Genomic DNA, 23,928 nt, shown 5'->3' on the forward strand with positions numbered 1-23,928 from the left:
TCAGTTCCTTTCTTGAACTGGCCAGATCCCATTATGGGTTCCAGAGTTACGGCCCCTGAAAGGGCCAAAATCAGCTATTTTGACCTTGTCTGCACAATAGCAGCTTTATTTATGATTTGATTTTACCAAACTTGCACACAACTTGTATCACCATAAGATCTTGGTTCCTTTCTTGAACTAGCCAGATTCCTTTATGGGTTCCAGAGTTATGGCCCCTGAAAGGACCAGAATTAGCTATTTTGCCCTTGTCTGCACAATAGCAGCTTCATTTATGATTTGAATTTAATCAAACTTGCACAAAACTTGTGTTGCCATAAGATCTCAGTTCCTTAGTTAAACCGGCCAGATCCCATAATGGGTTCCAGAGTTGTGGCCCCTGAAAGGGCCAAAATTAGCTATTTTGACCTTGTCTGCACAATAGCAACTTCATTTATGGTTTGATTTTAACCAAACTTGCACACAACTTGTATCACAAGATCTTGGTTCCTTTCTTAAACTGGCCAGATTCCATCATGGGTTCCAGAGTTATGGCCCCTTAAATGTCCAAAATTAGCTATTTTGGCTTTTGCAGCCATATAGAGACTTCATTTATGGTTTTATTTGATACAAACTTCCAAAATATCTTCAACAACAATAAATCTTGGATTCCATGACAAATCAGATCCAATGGTAGTTTCCAGAGTTATTTTATATCTGATTACCTCCCCTGATTGTAGTCAAAATGGATTTATATCAGTAAGTTCTTACAGGACTTATTTGAAATTTCATTATTGTCATTAGTTGGACCGAGCCAATCAGGGTAGATAACTATTGACTGATTTTATGTCAAATTACCTCCCTTTATTTCAAATTGAAATGGGTATATCTCTGTAACTAATGAAGATACTGATCTGAAATTTCATTTATGTTAACAGATTTATTTGGCAGATCCTTCTTTTGTTAACTTACAATAATTTTCTTTTGAATTACTTCCCTTTTACGTTACTATAAATAGCCTATTTTTAGTAACTTTTTTATTATTGGCCGTAGGGAAAAAACGAGACCACTTTTCTGTGGTACAACATGGATGGTACCTCCATTTTTTAGGTGTATTTTGACATATCTGTACCTTGTAAGAATTTTGTTTCTCTTTTTGGTTAAATTTCTTCCCTTTGTTGTTCCTGTCCTTTGGACTTAGATATTTTTTTCTGAGGACCTTCTTGTCCTCAAGTGCAATGATAACAGGTGAGCGATATAGGGCCATCATGGCCCTCTTGTTATAACAATTTTTCAGTCACACAAATGACTGTGCCTACCTGTAGCAGTGAGCTCAATGCCCAAATCTGAAGTGCTGCCTCACTGGAGTATCATGCCATAGACACTTTACACGATACCCCACCCAGTCACTGGGCTGACCGGTCCCATAACTGACTTTACCATAGTATTGCCGAATGGTGTAAATGGACTGGCATATGGTAAACAAGAGACAACTTAACTCAAACTAGATATTTCACATTCAATTTATTAAAATTTGACCTGAATAATTCACATCAAAGCCTTATACATTTACATCATGTAGATATAGTACATTTAAAAATACCAAACTAAGTAAAAAAAAATAAAAAAAAAATAATAAAATATCACAGAAAAATAAATGTATAATATAAATTATTTAATTGGCATGGAATGAACTAAAAAGACAAAGAGCACTGTGTTGCTACAGATTTTCCTAAAGTTGTGTGGACAGTGGTCCAACCATAAGTTACTGAATTATTCCAAATTTAACTTGGTGTCCCAAGTTGTATTTTTATTATCCCAGTAGAAAAGGAAATCAAAGTTACATAAGGCTTTAAAGTTATGTTAACAGATAAAGCAGCTGTCCAATTTGATGTTATACATAATCAAAAAGTAAGAAATGCACTGCTATCAATACTCATGAACAGTTAAAAGCCATAAAGGGAGGTAATAAAAAGAAACTGATTCAATAATACTTTCTCTGATATTAAGCAACATTCAAACATTTGCTAATATAAGTGAAAACATTTGTCAAAAACAGGACTAAACAAGATTGATGTTTATTTTATATCTGGACCAAAAAATGTGTCAGCCACATGATACCTTTGTGCATCATGACCAAAAATCATTGTTTTTACTGTATTGTTTTCATTTTTTTTAATTTCAGGAAAATTTAAAGGAAGTAGTTTGTTTCCTTTATCTTCTTAGTAAAGAATTACACTGGTAATTTGAGCCGCACCATGAGAAAAACAACATAGTGCATTTGTGACCAGCATGGATCCAGACCAGCCATGCAGATGCGCAGACTGGTCTGGAACCATACTGGTTGCAAATGCACTGTTGGTTTTCTCATGTTGCAGCTCATTTGTTTCATGCATAATGTGCATGCAGAAAGGGGCATTTGTAAGAAAGATTGGTGTTCTGTATTTTAACTGAGAACAATGCAGAATAAATATATGGCAGGTTGAGTATAGAGTATGATAGAAAACATTCAACTTAAAATTACAGTATGTAACTAAGTATACAAAACATCAAGTGCTTTCCCAAGACTTTTCTCATGGGCATATTTAAATAGTTTAACTGTAATTTGTGTTTTCCAAAATCCTTAAAAAGCATAATATACTTTACTTTACTGCTGTCTAAAAGAAGACTCAGCATAGACTGCCAGTGCATGGTAGCTTAAGAATTTTTTCTTAAACTTTAAAACTTCAAGGCATTTCCTAAAGGCATTTTCAGCAGAAAGGCAAGCTAACTTTTGCCTTTATATGCAGGGAAACATACATACAATGCAAGGCTACAATATGGATCATTTTTGCCTACATGTATCATATACTGGATTATAATTATATAATAGTAAGCAAGCAAATTTATTATGCTGTAAATATTTGCTGTTATTTATTTGGTATGTTTCTACTATTGCTTTAAAAGTAGTAATTGGGGAAAGGTATATTGGATACATTTAAGGATATAAAATAAACAATATTAAAGCGCACAGACATGCTACAGTATATAGTTTGTTTTTTTTTGTCTTCAGGCTGAAGCTGTAAATGAAGTACATATTGTCACACCATGAATATAATAAGCTAGGATCGGGATTACTTAACAATGTTCTTACAGTAACATGAAATTTATAAAGGAAGCTTTCACATGCAGAACAAAACAATAACATCAGGCTGTCAATCAGGTTCTATTTTCTTATATTTTTGATGTTCTTCTCTGGACCTAAATTTTTAATTTTTTTTTCTATATTATAAAGGGTAAATCACGTCAAATTTTCCTTTCTTCAAAAAACTAGGAACAAAAATGGTTAGACATATGCTATACAAAACATAAGTGTAACAACAACAAATGGAACATTGTTAATGCTGTAGCTTTTAGAAAGGCAGAGAAAGAAGCATGCAACTGAAAAGGACAACACTGAATTAGATTAAATGCTGTTTGTTTAAAATGTGCGTATCTTTCAAAGTAACAATAACAAAACTAACACAACAAACTTATAATGATCTATGGCAGCCTTGACTCTATCACACCAAGTCTGCTATGATTTTGCTTGTCTGCATTTCATTCTTTCAAACGATCTGCATTCAGATTTTACTGATAAAATATTCTCATCTCGTCTCATAAAATGCTATCTAAAACACCATATTTTATCATGTAAGAATGGTAACTTAACCAACTTCCCCTTATTACAAGTATAAAACAACATTTGTAGTGCTTTTTTGGTAGTAATCTACAATGTGTCAGATGACATGTATATTTTTACATTTACATGCACCTTGGTCAATTTCTCATACAAAAACATGCATAATTTGGTGGTCTACAACCTTCACTGGTAAACTTTTTCTGGCAAAATTATATTGAAATCCCATTCGCTACCGATCACAGAAATTCTCACTTGAATACTGACTGTTCTTATGTATCTGATGATTTGGTTTATTTGTATATTACGGCCTATCAACAGAAGATCTTCCAAGTTCAAAGTATCAATATCCGAGTGGTAGAGCGCGTGTCATATCAAAGGCATGAAAAATTGTTCCAGTAGCTCCCTTGCTTAGCACTAGAAGGGAAACGGACTTCTCTTCTCTCATACTCTCATGGTGATGGACTCCATCAGGAATGAGGTGTCAAGAGTGATTAATATAAGTTGTAGTACTTGCTTCACAATCGACCTAATTGTCAATACTTGGAGGTATGATAAGCAATGGTCAGTGTAACTATGGTTCACAGTACAATATTAAGAGCTGGTAGTTTTACCTCTTGGTAGACAAACCAAAGGTTGAGATTCTACAACAGACAAACAATCATTTTCGGCTTAAAAATAGTCAGTTATGCCACATATGTAACAACTTAAGTAAGCAGGCAATTATTAAGTAAAAAGTTAACTAAGCTATTAGCATCATGTGTTCCCATTATTGTTCTTGTTGTTTATGTCCACATATTATCTAGTCTTTTAACAAAGCTCATGTCTAAAGCTACCCTTACTTGTCCTTGGTCGAAGGTTATATGACCTCAATAACAAGATTTGAGAAATGTTTGCGAGAAAACATGCAGTCTCTAGTTGATCAAGGTCTAGTTCAACCCAACAGGCTACTAGTATTTCATCAGGACACATTATACTTTTGTTACAAGAAGGTCATAACTGTGTTTGTTTTTGAGCCTTTAAATATAACTCAAGTGTTGAGTGTGTAACAGTTAAAACTTGTATGAAATTAAAAAAAACAAGAGCTGTCACTAATGGTGACAAATGCCCCCGCAGCGCCTTGACCTGGTGACCTTGACCTTTGACCTGGTGACCCCAATATCAGTAGGGTCTTGTGCTCAATAAGTACTATCCACATGTGACGTTTGAAGGTCCTGGGTGCAGTGGTTCGCGAGTAAAGTGTCTTCACGCAAAAAGTTAATGTTTGACCTGGTGATCTTGACCTTTGACCTGGTGACCCCAAAGTCAGTAGGGGTCGTGTACTCAATAAGTACTATCAGCACATGAAGTTTGAAGGTCCTGGGTGCAGTGGTTCGTGAGTAAAGTGCCTTCATGCAAAAAGTTAACGTTTGACCTGGTGACCTTGACCTTTGACCTGGTGACCCTAAAGTCAGTAGGGGTTGTGTACTCAATAATTACTATCAGCATGTGAAGTTGAAGGTCCTGGGTGCAGTGGGTCGCGAGTAAAGTGCCCGCATGCAAAAAGTTAACGTTTGACCTGGTGACCTTGACCTTTGACCTGGTGACTCCAAAGTCAGTAGGGGTGGTGTACTCAGTAAGTACTATCAGCACGTGAAGTTTGAAGGTCCTGGGTGCAGTGGTTCATGAGTAAAGTGCCTTCATGCAAAAAGTTAACGTTGTGACGAACTAACGAACGGACGGACAGTTGAAAACTAATATGCCTCCCTTTGGGGGCATAGAAATGAGAGAAAAGTGTTACACACAAAGCTCAAACATTGCAACACAATATAAATATGGCAAGCAAAACGCTACATTGATAGTCCCTGCAGTAAATAAATAAAACAAAATATACACAGTAACAAAATAGCACACAAACAAGAATATGCGTAACAAAATACAATTAACAGGGTTATATGGCTGCTAAGAAAATACAAAAGAAAGACGAGCACAAAGTAATTTGAAATTCAGATTTCTACTCAGAGACGAAAGTTGTTCTAAAACAAATGCCGAAATAAATTACTGAACTTTTTGGTACCTAAAACAATCACAGCTACTTAAGAAATAAATAAAATGCTGTTCAGTTCAGTTCTGCTCTGTATGCAATAGAAAAAAATGTTTTCTTTCCCTCTTATATCAGGTGTGGAATGTTGTTGTAAATATTCAATTAACCAGTAGTCACTCTGCTATTTTTTAAACTGGTACGTTTTGTTTTGTTTTTGCTGGGTTTAACGTCACATCAACACAGATCCTACGGTAACTTTCCAGCTTTTGATGCTGGAGGAAGACCCCTGGTGCCACTCCATGCATGATTTCATCACTGGACTGCACCTGGGTAGAACCATCCACCTTCGTATGCCGGCTGGATGGCTTCCTCACTTGAAGAAGTGAAACTTGAACCCTTATCAAAGAGGGGCAAGTGATTCAAAGTCTGTTACCATAACCACTTCACCAAGGAGCCCCAAATAGATAAAGAGTTCAGAATAAATAACTTTAAAATCTCTTAAATGATATATACCTAAAACAATCTACAGTGTAAATTTTTCTACTGACAGAACACTATTTCATACATCTACTATTTCAATTACCTGGTTAACAAAATAACCAAATACTAAAATTCATTATTATAACTGTTTGTGCCTTTAAGTTAAAACTTTAATCACCAGAGCAAGAGGCACACCACTTACCAAATACAGAACCTGAAAATTTATGAGAATGAGAATGAAGGTCGGAATGAGGCTGAAAATCAAAATGAGGCTGAAAGTCAGAATGAACTGAAAACTGGAATGAGGCTTAATCAAAGAGTAGCGTTTCAAAATAAATATTTTGCTTCAAACACAAGATAAAATTTCATGTGTGAAAATAAACACTATTTTAACACAGATATGTAAAATTAATAAATTAAATACAAACACACTCATATAAATACACATGTACACTACCAATAATTTACAATTTTTTAAAATGCCTTATATTCATTGCAAGAAAAAAACATGTATTTCTTACCACTCCATCACAAGAAAAATCTGATTCTTATGTAATGTAACGGTGGGTGAGGAAGCTTACCACTTAACTATCTCTTATTAAAACTTCATCTGGAAAGACTATATCGCTGAACATGAAATTTCCTCTGAAAAGTTGTACCACTTGTAAATTTTCCTACGGAATGCCTTACTTCATAATGCTAGATAAGCAAGTAGAAAAAACATGAAACAACAAGAGCTGTCTCCATAGGATGACACATGCCCCCGATGGCACTTTGAATGAATAGTTATGGCCAATGTTAGAGTTTAGGACCTTTGACCTACGGACCTGGGTCTTGCGCGAGACACGTCGTCTTACTGTGGTACACATTCATGCCCAATAATTTTAAAATCCATGCATGAATGACAAAGATATGAACCGGACACGCCCATCAATGCACTATCATGAAATATGATCTTTAACGTCTAAGTGTGACCTTGACCTTTGAGCTACGGACCTGGGTCTTGCGAGCGACACGTTGTCTTACTGTGGTACACATTCATGCTAAGTTATTTAAAAATCCATCCATGGATGACAAAGATATGGACCGGACACGAATGCACTATCATGAAAAATGACCTTTAACGTCTAAGTGTGACCTTGACCTTTGAGCTACGGACCTGGGTCTTGCACGCGACACGTCATCTTACTGTGGTACACATTCATGCCAAGTTATTTGAAAATCCATCCATCGATGACAAAGATATGGACCGGACACCAATGCACATCATGAAAAATGACCTTTAACGTCTAAGTGTGACCTTGACCTTTGAGCTACGGACCTGGGTCTTGCGCGCGCCACGTCGTCTTACTGTGGTACACATTCATGCCAAGTTATTTGAAAATCCATCCATCGATGACAAAGACATGGACCGGACACGAAAATTGCAGACAGACCGACAGACTGACAGACTCAATAATATTTGAGATTCAAAGGTTCATAAAGTATTTACTAATGCTATGTACCTAAAATGCATATTACTTGATTATGAAAATTTAAATAAGACCTGGAAGTCTTGCATGAAGTTCCGATATTGTGTTAAATCACATAGAGGTTGTTTTTTTATCACACAGCAGCAACTTCGGATTTTGTTATCTTGAAATAAAAAATTCAAAATCTGCAATTTTTGCAAAGGATATATTTTTGCTAGATAAATACTTGCAAATGTGTTATTCTTGTTTAAACTAGAGCTGCTTTTGAGAAAAGCGCATGTCTCCCACAACTTCCTTATAAGACTTTCAGTGCTTTGATTATCAAAAGCAAGTTTCAAGGGCCATAATTACAAAGTGCCTGGGCCAATCTGGCTAGTTATCGAACTTGGCCGAGGACTTATTGTCAAACACATTTTGTTCAAGTTTGGTGAAGATCGGATAAAAAATGTTTGACTAAGAGTGCGTACAAGATCTGTGACAGACACACAGACAGGAGTAAATCATTATGTCCCCCCACACCACTGTGATATTATTATTGTTACATAATAACCGTATATTTCATACATTGTGAAAATTCTATTTCAACAAGTAATTCTTTTTTTTTTAAATTAACAACACATTCATGGAACAATTATTTATATATTAATTCAGTGTATTTCCTTTTGTTGTTCTTTTTGCTGACAAGAGGCAAACAAAACTGAAATTAATAGAAATATGAAAATCTGATTCTGGAAAAGGCATAAAAAATCTAAACTATAACAAGCAGCTGTTTTCATGTGCAACCCAAGTCAAAAAAGTTAGACACGTAAAAATTCCAAGAAAATCATACACACTTAATACTGATTACACAAAAAAAGAGATATATTGCTTTCTGAATTACCCCATTATATATGGTATTTAAACTTTAAAAGGAGAAGGTCTTCAAATATATCATATTTGAACAAGAAACTTTCAAACAGCTTGTTCAACAAAGATCATTCAGAAATCATTTGTCAAGTACAGCTGAATTTCTCATTCTAAGATCAAGTTTTGCTACACACGTAAAACTAGAAATGAAAAAAATCTACTGAATTTGACAAAACAAATGTAAAAATATGACAAAATCTTGAGGCGTGCCCCTTTAAATGTGTTTGTAAAGGAAATTATATCTACAATTGCTGACAATAAACTGTTATATTTTTTTCGTAATTTCATGAAATATTTAAAACTATGTAATCAGCTATGATTGGTATCAAAAGCACTGCACTATGTATATAAATTTCCCAGCAATCAAAAACAATAATATATGTACATAGTACCCAAGCTGGTTTATAAACACATTAATTTTTGACATGTAAGATTTTAACAATGTCTGCTATATCTAAAATTTCATTTCAAGGAATCGCTTTTCCCAGTCACTAAAATATATTTTTCCACTTACAAATGTATAGCTATTTCTTACTTATAAATGTATAGCTATTTCCCACTTACAAATGTATAGCTATTTCCCAGTTACAAAGAACTGTCCAGTGACAAAAGATCATTTGCCCTAGTTACAAAGAATCACTTTTCCAAGTTACTCAAATATTTTCCCCAGTTACTAGTATTATGAACTGCTTTAGTCCAGTTGCAAAAGATCATTTTAACGACTTAGTGAATAATTTTTCCTGGTTTCATCAGAATGTGACAGGAAACTTTTAGCTGTATGTAAACAAAATTAAGACATTGATTACTGGTATTTTCTAGAATGATAAAAAATTATTTATATTCTTAATATACTATGGTATTATGCATTGGTTAATTCTTACAGAGTATAGAAAAAGCAGTCTATATAGTCTAAAGTACAAAATTATAAAATGAATAGCGACATGAAATTTCAGGGTGAACAATATTCTAGAAGTGTAATGCAATCAATCGAAGACTTCTGTATATCTCTTCTTATTAACATATTTTACAAAACTTCTGTTAAAACAAAGATTCTTCAAAATCCTTTCATTTATAACGTGTCAAAATTACATTTTCAATTTAAATAACTAAAGGATCAAATTCTTTTATAGCAAATATGGTTATCAAAGGTTTTGTTTGAAGTAACCATCGACACAATTCACACTCACCTGACACCCCTATATTTTATGATAAAAGTGTCCCAAAAGGAAGAGTCCATTATGGACAATGGGATAACAGGTTGACAAGGTTACAGCAACCATGAAAATCAAAATCTTGTCATTTCTCAAGTATGCTTTTTTAAAAATCATCCTTTTGACTAATGTAACATTCGAAACAATTCATCTTTCCAATTCTCCTTTTCAAAGCACAGTCATATCTATGATATATCCAGCAAAAACTAGTATATAAAAACTTGCGTATTTTGAAGTAAATTTGATAAAAACCGGTTCTAACATTAGCGGCAGATCTCACGTTGCTCCGTGAATATCACCTTCCCCTGGTTCAGCAAAGAGCGCTCGACAATCAAGAACTGCTGTTAGATCTAGCACGATTTTACACAATGTGGGATGTTCAAGTATCTCCTCGGTTGGAAGTGGCGGGTGAGACAATGGATAGAAACTGGGACCCTAAAATCAAACAAAAATCAATTAAATCAACAAAATAATATTAGAACAAACTAGAACTATCACTAAAGGTGATGAATGTACCCCCCACATGCACTGACACAGTACATTGCAATTTGACGCACACAAGATTGCACAATTATGTGGACTGTATGTATATAGACTGTATGTATACAGTATAGTAACAAAAAACAAAGTCCCATAACTCTGCAGAATATTTACCTAAAAGAATGTAACATGCACCATGCACAACTAGGGTTGGTACTGATCACTTGTGTGAAGTTTCATTAAATTGTGTGTAAGGGTTTGGTAGATTAGGCACGCACAAGATTGCATATGCAGACTGTATGTACATAGTATGTTAACAAGAAACAAAGTCCCATAACTCTGCAATTTTTGTCGCTGAAAGAACCTAACATGCCCCATGCACAACTACTGTTGTTACTGATCACTTGTGTGAAGTTTCATTAAATTGTGTCAAGGGGATGAGGAGAGATGGTGCGCACAAGATTGTGTCTATGTATATAGTATAGTAACAAAAAAACAAAGTCCCATAACTCTGCAAATTTTTTTTCTGAAAGAACCTAACATGCCCCATGCACAACTACTGTTGTTAATGATCACTTGTGTGAAGTTTCATTAAATTGTGTCAAGGGGATGAGGAGAGATGGAGCGCACAAGATTGTGTCTATGTATATAGTATAGTAACAAAAAAACAAAGTCCCATAACTCTGCAAATTTTTTTTCTAAAAGAACCTAACATGCCCCATGCACAACTTCTGTTGGTACTGATCACTTGTGTGAAGTTTCATTAAATTGTGTCAAGGGGATGAGGAGAGATGGTGCACACAAGATTGTGTCTATGTATATAGTATAGTAACAAAAAAACAAAGTCCCATAACTCTGCAAAATTTTTTTCTAAAAGAACCTAACATGCCCCATGCACAACTACTGTTGGTACTGATCACTTGTGTGAAGTTTCATTAAATTCTGTCAAGGGGATAAGGAGAGATGGTGCGCACAAGATTGCGTCTACGGACAGACGGCCAGACGGACAGACAGACAGACAACCTGAAACCAGTATACCACCCCTTACAACTTTGTTGTCGGGGGGTACAATAAAACTGTTCTGTGCTTAGAATGTGTTTGCTTTGTATAAATCAATGAATTTAAAAACAATTTCCTTGACATGTACATTATAACTCATCTCACTGTCTTATCATTTTTATTTGTGGGGCACTAATTTTTATGGATTTCTCTGTTGCTGATACTCCAATCAAATGTAAAATTCTAATTAGAAGGTGTCTTTGTCACAAAAACATATGTCTCCCCACATGTATACCTTTAGTTCAGACGGCCATTTTGTGCAGCGAAGCGGAACGTGTCGGCGATATGCACAACTAGGCTTGGTACTGACCACTCTGAAATCTGTCCAGCAGTTTTACCTGTGAAAGCCTAACAAGATTTTTCTATTTTTAGCTCTGATGGCCATTTTGTGCAACCGAACGGAACATGCCAGCAGTATGCACAATAAGGCTTAGTACTGATCATTCCTGTTAAGTTTTGTCGAAATCCAGCCAGCAGTTTGACCTATGGAAGCCGGACAAGATTTTTCTATTTTTAGCTCTTGCAGCCATTTTGTGCAGCAAAGAGGAACATGCCTGTGATATGCACAACTTGGCTTGGTACTGATCACTCCTGTGAAGCTTCGTCAAAATCTGGCCAGCAGTTTGACCTGTGAAAGCTGGACAAGCTTAATGCAGATGGACGGTTAAGACAAAAACAATATGTCTCCCCCATCTAGGGGGAGACATAATAATACTTAAATTTTTAAACCTTGAAATTCTAGAATATATGTCCCTACAAAACAGTAATTCTTACCAAAACCACAAAATTTTATGCCATCAGACTCTACTGATTTAACAGTATATGATCTTTGGTTGTCCTCAAAATCAGTATTAATCTTTCTACCACTTTCTATCGTAACTTTACATTTACAATATTACTTTTGTACAGAATTGCTAAACCTCTTAAAATCTGTCCCCACTGTAGCTCATTGTAGAGCCTAGCATAACTTGACTTTTTAAATTTCAACAATCAAAGACTTTCTTAACTGTCTTTTCTATTTTACATTATAAGTTTACTGTAACAAAGCTTGATAAGCATATGAACTCATTTTTCCTTCCCTTAAATGTTAACAATTTTTTTTATGGTTTAACATCAAACTGAACCAAATATATGTCATATAGCAACTTTCCAGCTTTTGATGTGCTAAGAAGAGCCAAGGTGCCCCTCTGGGTATCATTTCATCACAAGTGGGAACCTAGGTAGAACCATCAACCTTTGTAAGCGAGCCAGATGGTTTCCTCAATAAAGAATTCTACATAGAAAGCAACGTTTCGAGTTCACAACAGTGATGTGTATGTGATTTGATGTCAGTGAGGTTAACCATTTGGCCAATGAGGCCTCTCAATGTAAACTATATCAACTGATATGTAGATACTACCTTAAATCCACGGTGAAGTATAAGTACAATGTAGCAGAAGACAAATCTGAGCATTAGCAGACGCAGGAAGTCGTCACCAATAAACTGCATATAGGCATGGTCTGAAATACACAATCAAACAAATCTTCCCTTTACAAATTCATGAATTTGAAATAAACCATATTTTATGCTAGCAATTCTGTTTACAAGCTTACAACTGTTCAATGAACATTGTAGAAGTTCAGGACCGAGCAACAGAATGCATGAGATTACTTAAGATATGAAGTGGACATTGAATTTCTGAATAAGTCAGAATACCAGTCGAAATGCCTGCTAATTGAACTTTTAACTAGAAATTAAAGTGATGCTAAATTTTGTACTACGTTGAATGTTTGTATGACAGAAATATTATAACTCTCATGCTTTTTTTATCACAAAACCACTAGCCAGAGACCTTTTATTAAGCATTTGCTGATGAATAAAATTAATATCTATGAACTTATGTTTATGTAAAATAAATAAAAGAAATGCAAATTACCAGAGAGATAGACTCCATCTGTACAAGTTTAACCCGGGGAGTGTTACAAAATCATGAAAAAATAATCTTTTATATTGCATTCGGAGAAAGACCAAACTAAAATACAACAAGAGAATAGTTACCTATTGACCTTGATCGTACAAAAAGTTTACTGGCCTCGGCCATGAACCTGTCGACGTAGATCTGACACTTGTCCCACATCGTTATTGGTATATCTATAATGCTACATACATGGCAGAAAGCCATCAACGGACAATGCAGGAATAATGTGAACAAGTTGCCTTTCTGTCGCATATCTGAAATATTCATATCATTATACATGTACTGAAATTGTCCAAGTCATAGGAAGTAAAACAGTCTTTTTTTTTGCACCCAAGAAGAAAAAATAAAAGCAATGGTGTAACAGGGGGGATTTTGTTTTCAAAACTTGGTGTAAAAAGAAGTATATTTCCTGGCAGGGGGAATAGGACCTTATCTGGACTGACAAGGGCTTGAAACATTCAAAATAGTGTTGATACAACAAATTAATCTACTCTGCATATTTGACAATATTTATTTTTCGAGTCAAGACAATTAAGTTTAAATGCTTTTGATAATTGAGGAAGACCCCAATTGCCCCTACAGGTACTGCTTTAGGCATGGATGGGCACTTAGGGTAGGACCACTGACTTTCCGTAAACCAGCTGGATGGCTGCCTCGCATGAATAATTCTACACAACAAGCAAAGTTTCAAACCCTCACCTGTAAGGGGCAAATTAAGCATGAAAGTCCCTTTTGAGGAATCACATGACCTTAGAAATAGATTACTGTTCTACTTACCCTGCATTGTGGTAGGCACCTGTTCTGGGGATAAGAGACACACTACTGGCTGTCCAAACAGGTTTGGGAAGTGCTGAAATATAAATACATGTAAAACATTTAACAACCTAATCAATACTGTGAAGTCAGAAATATTTGCAAAGAATTAATTTTTGCTAATTTATCATTTTTCATCATTTTATGAAAGCATTTCCTTGCAAATCATAACAGAATTTGCAAAATCAAAATTATAAAACGCAGATTTCAAAATTGCAGAAATCCTAAAAGCTACAACGATCCTAAAGGTAGATTTTCACCTGGCATGCACAAGTTTACCTGGAATGCTGAGCTGTTGTCACTGTCTACAAGGACAAACAAAGGTTTTCTGGTGTATGGGTACAAATCGCCAGGATGTAAACTGAAAGTAAGATTTTGACAGTATACATATATGCATGACTGTTTGCAGCTTGCTGTGCTTTTCTTTTGTTAATCTGAAAACATCACTATTCATAGGAGACAAATTACCGCATAATCCATGGAATTAAACTCCATAATTCTCATCCATTTTGTTTTCAAAACCTCTATTTCATGAATTCATATTCCATGAAATTGCCATTTAGATTTCATGCCCATGAAATTAAATATTTCACAGTAAATTAAATTTCCATCTGATCATGCTTCAGCTGTGATGTATTCAAATACAGTTTATATAAACCAACTTAGTAACACCAGCAATAACCACTTCTCACAACTGTGAAAGAAAACTTTACCGAAGATACAATTCAAATGAAGTACACTTAAATATAAAACAAAACTAGAAACAATGTACAACAGTTGTTGAAATATACTATCTTCTTTATAACATGCTGTATCAAATTTTTAACATTAATCTGTGTGTATTAAGTGACATTACCAATGCATTTCCTTGAGTGTTCCTGGCCGTTTGGGTTTTCCAGTGGTTGTTGTAACCTCACCATCTCGCCGACTATTTGTCACCACTCCACCAAGGTCATAGGCAGCTGTAATTCATACTAGTTACTTAAACACTTCAAATTCTCCACACATTCTTTACAAATTAAGTGCAAACGTTTAATTCTAAACATGTGGTTTGCACATGACACCCTGTCTCATTGAGTTAGAAATTCATGCAAAATATAAACAAGATTCCTCAATACAGATCAAAGTTATGGTCAGGACAAACAATTCCGGACAGATGCACGGATGCAATACACTGACAAGCCATTTGGATGACTGTGTCTTTGCTTACGCAAGCGGGCTCGGCAAAAAGTGAAATTTAATCAATGAACATACCAATAACATGCACTCTACATTCAGTATCTTTCTGACAAAGATCTTTTAAATACCAACCATCATCAGTATGTTTTGCATTTCCATGGCAACCATCTGCTGAAATATACAGCAGCATAGCCCCATTAGGAGGTAGTTCTTTAAATCCGGAGGCCAGGAATGTATTCAGCTGGCTGTATGTAGGTTTATACAGCAGGTATTTATGTGGGTTTTCTCTCTTATTTGGTCTGTCTCCATTTTCCTGCAATACAATTAAACAATGACCTGAATATGTCAAACAACTTTCATTAACCTTGTTTGACTCTCATGTTTGACATGTACTAAAATAACAGTCATGTGACTGGCAACTAGAATGTACCTTTCTTAACTCATGGTACTCAGTAGGCTTACACATTATGGTTATACATTTTATAAGACTCCCAATTTTTAGTAAGAATACGGCCATACTTTCGCAAAGGACACCCAAAAAGCAGACTGAAGTGGTTTAATTAAGATTCAAGTAATGATAAAACTGTATCAATAAAACTATGCTATTAAACACTGTGAAATCACTAATTTTTGTGGGAAACTACTTTACTAATAGGTAGATTTCACAATTGCATCAATCTGTAAAATTAAATTCTAACAAACATTTAACATTCCAATTAAATTTCTCTTCAAATTTTAAAATCCATCAATTCATATCCCTATGAAACAGCTGTGGCGAAATCCAAAGATGTTCATGTCTCGAAAAATTATATTATTTCACAGTAACAAGTGATAGTGTGAAAATGCTTTTATTCAGTGACCACTTACAAATGGTTGACGTCCCGGAGCTGGGGATGCATCATAGATCTGATTGGTTAGTTCCTCTTGTGGTTCCCGTTCCAACGTCTGCAACATTCTGAACATATCCAACGTCAGCTCACTGAACTTCACCTGAAAGCAATAAATATTTTCATTAATTCCCGACTTTTGCTGTACCATTTATGTACCGAAACTTGAGATCGTACTAAATTTGAGTATCACTGTTATGGACATTTTTGAATTCAGCAACTTTTTTCAGCAGCAAGAGAGAAAAGTACGAAATTTTACAATCTAGTTGTGTTTACAGGTGATTAAATGTAACAATTTTTATCTGTAATTTTTCAGGCATTTGTTTCAGTAAATTAAATGATATTTTGGCAAGTGTCATCTTGGTCCAAATCCATCAATGTTTTAAGTCTGAAATTTAGACTAAGACTTTCATATAAGAAATTTTCTTTTACTCTGTCACTATTAAATTAACACAGATTGTAATGAAACTGTGCATAAATGTAAGCCTACGTTTCAGATTTTGAACAATGATAAATCTTGGTTCTGGTTAATGGTAATGTAAATGACACAATCAAACTTCTTTACTGGCTTTAAGCGCTGTTTTTTACAAAATTCACGTAGAATAATTCACTTTTGCCAAACACCAGGAGTCTGACAGGCCAAATTAACTGTAAATTTGAACTTCAAGTTACCTGTTCGTGTGTATTGCCCACTATAATGATTTCTTGCAATGTAAAATGTACATGTGACATTTTGTCCAAAGGTGGTGTATTTAATGGTGTCAATCTGTGAGATAGTACGATGGCTGTTGCATCAACATCAACCACTGATATCAAATTGTCAGCCTGTAAAAAGTCAAATACAGTTACGAATGCCATTTATTCATTTGAATACTTCATATTATAATAACAGATCAGTTCCTTGTAAATAATCAGTATGACTCTAAGGGAGAAAAAAATAAACGACATGCAAAATGTCTTTTTACTATTATCTTTAATAATAGTATAAGAAATGAAATATATATTTCAATATCTTTATATTTTATGCTTGAATGTAATGCTTTGTGTGATTCAATAAAAACTGGAGGATTTCTCTTTTCTGTTTAGGCAAATCTACCTAAATCATGATGTTTTTTTCCCAATTTGTTCATAAGTACATTTCTGACACATCTGACCTCTGAAGCTCTTTCACCAATACAATGAAATGGGCTTAGTCAACCCAACACAATTATGGTCATTCGACAACTTTCCAGCTAGAAAGACCATAGGTGCCCACACAGTTATTATTTTCGAGCTTAGGCAGGCACTTCATTAAGAACCACCAGCCTTCTGTAATACCTGTATACAAAAGACCCTAAAATGTTTTGAAATGCTTAAAGTATGTGATACTATGCAGCATACCTCTATAAATGCCTTTATTTCACCTAAGACTAGATTCCACTCCATGTGATCTTCAGGCTCATACGTCCCTGTATAATCATCTATCTGTTTGGATAATTCCTACAATATAGTTTAATAACTGCAGTTTACTGGAATGAAAAATCTATTTCACACTGATACAAACCCAGAATTTCATCACATTCTGTTTTTTTCCTGTGGACTGGAGCTGTAATGTGTTTTATCATAATATCCCAAAGATAGTTTAGGCAAAATCAGCAGCAATTAAATTAGCCTTGCCAAAGGAACAAACTTATCCTTTAAATGTCTAGTTATAGGCTGTTTCTAATCAGACTCTTCATGTTAGTACTTATTAAGATAATTTTATACAGCTATACTAGACCACTTTACAAAGACTTAGCCTTACATGTGTTGCGTTTTGTAAGCAAGAGAAAGATGTTTTAATAATACGTTCTTTGGAAATCTTTCGTATCCGAGAGAGTATTATGTATATAAGCAACTCAACGCAAAAAGTAGATAAGTGTTTTTTCATGTCAATTCAGTTATCCAATTTTTGCACTGAAATAGATTTTGATACACAGGGATCATCCTACAAGGCGATTTGAGCGATATCATCACTTTAAAGTCGGCCACTTCACCTAATTATCGCCTCCGGGCGAAATCCGAATCGCTGAGTTTTTCAGCGAGTTATTATCTGTTTACTTAAAGTTGTAAAACTTGATGCATTCTAAATTAAATTATTGATAAATCCACAGTCAACCCGCCTACTCGCCTGTCAAACTTCAGCCAATCGTAGCATTAATATCTCACAGTGTCAATCAATAATATTGTAAGCCGCCACCATTTTGAAAATTTTCAATCGGCGTGCAAAAGCGGATAAACTTAATGAGAGCATGATCTTATGCAACAATTGTATATTATTCTTTCATTTTATTAAAGATTACTTCAAAAATTATTTCAATTACCATGATTACGGCCAATTTCTGTAAATGAATTGCTCGGGTACTGTGGATAAAAAATGACTTCGTGGTCGTCAGAACTACCGTACAAAATATTGTAAAAAGATCGCCATTATCTACGAGTTTGGTATTATTTTCGAAAAAATAAATAAATCAATCAATCAAATGTATAAATCTGAACAAGTTGATGCAAAAATCAGGCATTATAAAAGCACGAGAATCGAAACATGAATGAAAATTTTCACGGCATTTTGATCGTGCACCTGATAAATTTACGAGTTTCGGACATGTAAATTTCGGATAAAAATTTAAAGGCGACTTTTTCATAGCTAAGTTTATACTTTATTTAGAAATTCATGAAAATGATAATGCATGAATCAATTTCCTTAAATAATTACTGTTTATAATTTATTTATTTATTTATTTTGTTGGGTTTAACGTCGCACCGACACAATTTTAGGTCATATGGCGACTTTCCAGCTTTTAATGGTGGAGGAAGACCCCAGATGCCCCTCCGTGCACTATTTCATCACGAGCGGGCACCTGGGTAGAACCACCGACCTTCCGTAAGCCTGCTGGATGGCTTCCTCACGTGAAGAATTCTACGCCCCAAATGAGGTTTCGAACCCACATCGATGAGGGGCAAATGGTTTGAAGTCAACGACTCTAACCACTCGGCCACGGAGGCCCCCTGTTTATAAGTTACAGCTAGACCCATAGAAAGTGGATATATATAGGCAGGAAACTGAATGCTATGCTGATTCTTCTCCTTGAATTCCTTAACTTCTCCCTAAATTCTGTGGAGGGAGAAGTCACTTCTCCCTAAAATTTTGACCTAGAATGACCCCTGATACATGTTTCCTCCTTTCTGACATAACCCTTAGGTCCCTTGTTTGTATTAGTCAGGGTTGCAGTAGAAAATTTATATGGACAATTCACATGTTCTTGAATTATTCACCTAATGTAGCAAGTAAAAAAGTAAAAAAATTGTATATCAAAATTTACTTACCCGCACCAGGTCTCTGACTAGTTTCATTTTTTTCAATAATAAACAAACAACAATAAATCTTGCGTAGAATCTCAGTTTCTTCACCATCAAATCTGGCCTGAAAAGTAGATGGAATGTGCCTTCAAAATCTGTCCAGAAAGTACAGGGAGTGTAATCATATGAGAAAGTGGAAATATAATTATATAGGGGAGCCTTCAAAATCTGTCGGACAGGTACAGGGAATGTAATTATTAGGGTAGTCTTCAAAACCTGTCTGAAAAGTGCTGGGAATGTAATTATATGGGAAAGTCTTTGAAACCTGTCTGGGAAGAAAAGGGGAGTGCTATTCTCTAAAGGAGCCTACAAAAGCTGTCGGAGTGTTATTATCTAGGGCAGCCTTCAAAACCTGTCTGGGAAGAAAAAGGAGTGTTATTCTCTAGGGGAGCCTTCAAAACCTGTCTGGGAAGAAAACAGAGTGTTATTCTCTAGGGGAGCCTCCAAAACCTGTCTGGGAAGAAAAGGGAGTGTTATTCTCTAGGGCAGCCTTCGAAACCTGTCTGGGAAGAAAAGGGAGTGTTATTCTCTAGGGGAGCCTTCGAAACCTGTCTGGGAAGGAAAAGGAGTGTTATTCTCTAGGGGAGCCTTCGAAATCTGTCTGGGAAGAAAAAGGAGTGTTATTCTCTAGGGGAGCCTTCGAAATCTGTCTGGGAAGAAAAGGGAGTGTTATTCTCTAGGGGAGCCTCGAAATCTGTCTGGGAAAAAAAGGGAGTGTTATTCTCTAGGGGAGCCTTCGAAATCTGTCTGGGAAGAAAAGGGAGTGTTATTCTCTAGGTGAGCCTTCGAAACCTGTCTGGGAAGAAAAGGGAGTGTTATTCTCTAGGTGAGCCTTCGAAACTGTCTGGGAAGAAAAGGGAGTGTTATTCTCTAGGGAGCCTTCAAACCTGTCTGGGAAGAAAAGGGAGTGTTATTCTCTAGGTGAGCCTTCAAAACTGTCTGGGAAGAAAAGGGAGTGTTATTCTCTAGGGGAGCCTTCCGATAAATCTGTCTGGGAAGAAAAGGGAGTGTTATTCTCTAGGGCAGAGCCTTCGAAATCTGTCTGGGAAGAAAAGGGAGTGTTATTCTCTAGGGGAGCCTTCGAAATCTGTCTGAATGAAATCAGTGGAGTGTTATTCTCTAGGGAGCTCCAGGGAGCCTTCGAAATCTGTCTGGGAAAAAAAGGGAGTGTTATTCTCTAGGGCAGCCTTCGAAACTGTCTGGGAAGGAAAAGGAGTGTTATTCTCTAGGGGAGCCTTCGAAAATCTGTCTGGGAAGAAAAGGGAGTGTTATTCTCTAGGGGAGCCTTCGAAATCTGTCTGGGAAAAAAAGGGAGTGTTATTCTCTAGGGGAGCCTTCGAAATCTGTCTGGGAAGAAAAGGGAGTGTTATTCTCTAGGTGAGCCTTCGAAACCTGTCTGGGAAGAAAAGGGAGTGTTATTCTCTAGGTGAGCCTTCGAAACCTGTCTGGGAAGAAAAGGGAGTGTTATTCTCTAGGGGAGCCTTCGAAATCTGTCTGGGAAGAAAAGGGAGTGTTATTCTCTAGGTGAGCCTTCAAAACCTGTCTGGGAAGAAAAGGGAGTGTTATTCTCTAGGGGAGCCTTCGAAATCTGTCTGGGAAGAAAAGGGAGTGTTATTCTCTAGGGGAGCCTTCTCTAGGGGGAGCCTTCGAAATCTGTCTGGGAAGAAAAGGGAGTGTTATTCTCTAGGGCAGCCTTCGAAATCTGTCTGGGAAGAAAAGGGAGTGTTATTCTCTAGGGGAGCCTTCGAAATCTGTCTAGAATGAACATCAAATGTAATTATATTGGCAGCTTATTACTCTAGTGGGACTTATTAAGGGGAGCCTTCGAAATCTGTCTTGAAAGTACAGGGGTTTAATTCCTATGGAACTCTTCGAAATCTGTCTTGGAAGAATAATGGCATTTATTCTCTAGGGGAGCCTTCTCTAGGGGGAGCCTTCGAAATCTGTCTGGGAAGAAAAGGGAGTGTTATTCTCTAGGGGAGCCTTCGAAATCTGTCTGGGAAAAAAAGGGAGTGTTATTCTCTAGGGGAGCCTTCGAAATCTGTCTGGGAAGAAAAGGGAGTGTTATTCTCTAGGTGAGCCTTCGAAACCTGTCTGGGAAGAAAAGGGAGTGTTATTCTCTAGGTGAGCCTTCGAAACCTGTCTGGGAAGAAAAGGGAGTGTTATTCTCTAGGGGAGCCTTCGAAATCTGTCTGGGAAGAAAAGGGAGTGTTATTCTCTAGGTGAGCCTTCGAAACCTGTCTGGGAAGAAAAGGGAGTGTTATTCTCTAGGGGAGCCTTCGAAATCTGTCTGGGAAGAAAAGGGAGTGTTATTCTCTAGGGGAGCCTTCTCTAGGGGGAGCCTTCGAAATCTGTCTGGGAAGAAAAGGGAGTGTTATTCTCTAGGGCAGCCTTCGAAATCTGTCTGGGAAGAAAAGGGAGTGTTATTCTCTAGGGGAGCCTTCGAAATCTGTCTAGAATGAACATCAAATGTAATTATATTGGGCAGCATTAATTATCTTGTCTGAAAAGTACAGGGAATGTAATTAAAGAGGGAAGCCTTCAAAATTTGTCTTAAAAGTACAGGGTATATAATTCCATATGGAACTCTTGAAAATATGTCTTGAAAGTATATGGCATTTAAACTAATTATATAGGGGAGCCTTTCAGAAGACTGTCCAAATAAGTCATTGTGTTTTCTGCCATAGAAGTATCCACTCTCTTTTTTAAAGATCTATATAAACAATTTGTCAAACATTTCTTTGATTAAACAAAAGTAAACTTTACCTTAAAATACCATCGCACAGCTGTTTTATCAGTTTTTAACATAAAATTAACAAGAGGGTCATGATGACCCTGGAACGCTCACCTAGGTAATATGAGCTACAAGTTTCAAATGTCAAACTGATGATTTTTACGAATTTTTTGGAAGATTTTCCGATGTACAATCAAGTAACCACTGGGGCGGGGCCAATTTTACCCCGGGAGTCATGATTTAAACAAAGTTTGTAGAAGTCTACCAGGCAATGTTACATATCAAATATCTAAGATCTAGGCCTTCTGGTTTATTTTTAGCAAATTTATGAAGATTTCCCTATGTACAATCAAGTAACCCCTCGGGCTTGGTCAATTTGAAGAAGATTTTTTAAGATTTTCCTATGTAAAATCATATGAGCCCTTGGGCAGGGTCAATTTTGACTCCAGGGTCATGATTTGAACAAACTTGGTAGAGGTCCTCTAGGCAATGCTTCACACAAAATATCTAAGCTCTAAGGCTTCTGGTTTTTGAGAAGAAGATTTTTGAAGTTTTTCTTTTCGGTTGCCAGGGCAACCAGAGTTCTGCATGGAGAGCTAAAAAGCCTTATGGAACAAGATATGAATGTGAATATTCTAAAAATATATGCCATTAAATTCCCTAAAATTTACAGAGAAAAAAAATTACTGAATAGAAAACTATCAAAAAGCGCACCTTTCTTCCTTATTTGCTTTTGAGTAGTACGCTCTCATTCTTATTGCCGAGTAGAAAGAGAAAGACTCGTTCAAGTAGTTTGTCTCACTTGTGCGTAAACTGAAAATATAACAGTACTATACAAGTCAGAAATCAGTAAATAACATTTTCTTAAGTCAAATTTTTGAAACAGAAACCAGGTTTCAGTCCAACTAATCTAGTGACTTCTAAACATGAACTGATGCAGTAAGGACTGAATTTCCTGCATTTCTGATGGCTGACCTTTCCAACATAAACAAAGTCACATAATATATCATTTTTTTTTTTGTTGGGTTTCAAAGTCACACAAACACAAATAAAGCAATATATGGTGACTCTCCAGCTTTTTGTAGGTGGAGGGAGACCCCAGGCACCCTTCTGAGCATTACCTCAGGTTATTTAAGACAGGAACTTGGTTGCAACCATAGACTTTCTAAAGTCAGCAGTATGGTTTTGTGACATAAATGAATTTTACATCAATACTTAGATATTGTTACACAAGTATTAACTTTTAGCCTGCTAAATTTTTAAAATGAACTGGTCCATCACTCAATTTGGGCAGTGCCCTTTATTATCAAGGGGTTTTCACCAAAAATTCACTTGCTGCCAGCAAGCTAAAGGTTAAGATGCTATTGCAGTAATTGATAGCATAAGGGCAAAAACTTCTATTTGAATTCTGATAATATATTTTCCCTACATGTAAGTTTTTCCGCACATTTTACCCTCCTTCAAGTATTTGTATGTAAAGGCAATTTATTAATCATTTAAAGGTGGTCAATCACATTTAAACAACATTTAATGACATTTTTTACTTTTTGTATATTCTGGTAGAGAATTATTTAAGGAACAATAAGACCAATTACATAGAGTTAGATTCCTATTTGAAATGTATATTTTATTATTTTTATAAAATTTTGTAATTACTCCCATTTAATATGAAAGTATATAAAAAGCTGGGTATTTCTTTTTATTTCGATACAAT

General features: G+C 35.8%; 1 protein-coding gene across 1 annotated transcript in view; it reads right to left on the reverse strand.

The window, feature by feature from the left end:
- Positions 1 to 1,481: 1,481 nt before the first annotated feature.
- Positions 1,482 to 23,928, reverse strand: part of LOC123553920 (protein SCAI-like) — a 53,533-nt gene continuing 31,086 nt past the window's right edge. The window contains exons 4-15 of the mRNA XM_045343670.2: positions 22,929 to 23,027; positions 19,448 to 19,544; positions 17,483 to 17,581; positions 16,775 to 16,927; positions 16,083 to 16,205; positions 15,348 to 15,528; positions 14,893 to 14,998; positions 14,316 to 14,397; positions 14,001 to 14,073; positions 13,304 to 13,477; positions 12,665 to 12,765; positions 1,482 to 10,161 (exon numbers count right to left, since the gene is read on the reverse strand). Of these exons, the coding sequence (XP_045199605.2) occupies positions 10,003 to 10,161; positions 12,665 to 12,765; positions 13,304 to 13,477; positions 14,001 to 14,073; positions 14,316 to 14,397; positions 14,893 to 14,998; positions 15,348 to 15,528; positions 16,083 to 16,205; positions 16,775 to 16,927; positions 17,483 to 17,581; positions 19,448 to 19,544; positions 22,929 to 23,027 (1,447 nt within the window). The 3' untranslated portion in view covers positions 1,482 to 10,002. The remainder of the gene's footprint in view (positions 10,162 to 12,664; positions 12,766 to 13,303; positions 13,478 to 14,000; positions 14,074 to 14,315; positions 14,398 to 14,892; positions 14,999 to 15,347; positions 15,529 to 16,082; positions 16,206 to 16,774; positions 16,928 to 17,482; positions 17,582 to 19,447; positions 19,545 to 22,928; positions 23,028 to 23,928) is intronic.

Source organism: Mercenaria mercenaria, chromosome 15 (genome assembly GCF_021730395.1).
Source record: "Mercenaria mercenaria strain notata chromosome 15, MADL_Memer_1, whole genome shotgun sequence".
NCBI classification, from domain to species: Eukaryota; Metazoa; Mollusca; class Bivalvia; order Venerida; family Veneridae; genus Mercenaria; species Mercenaria mercenaria.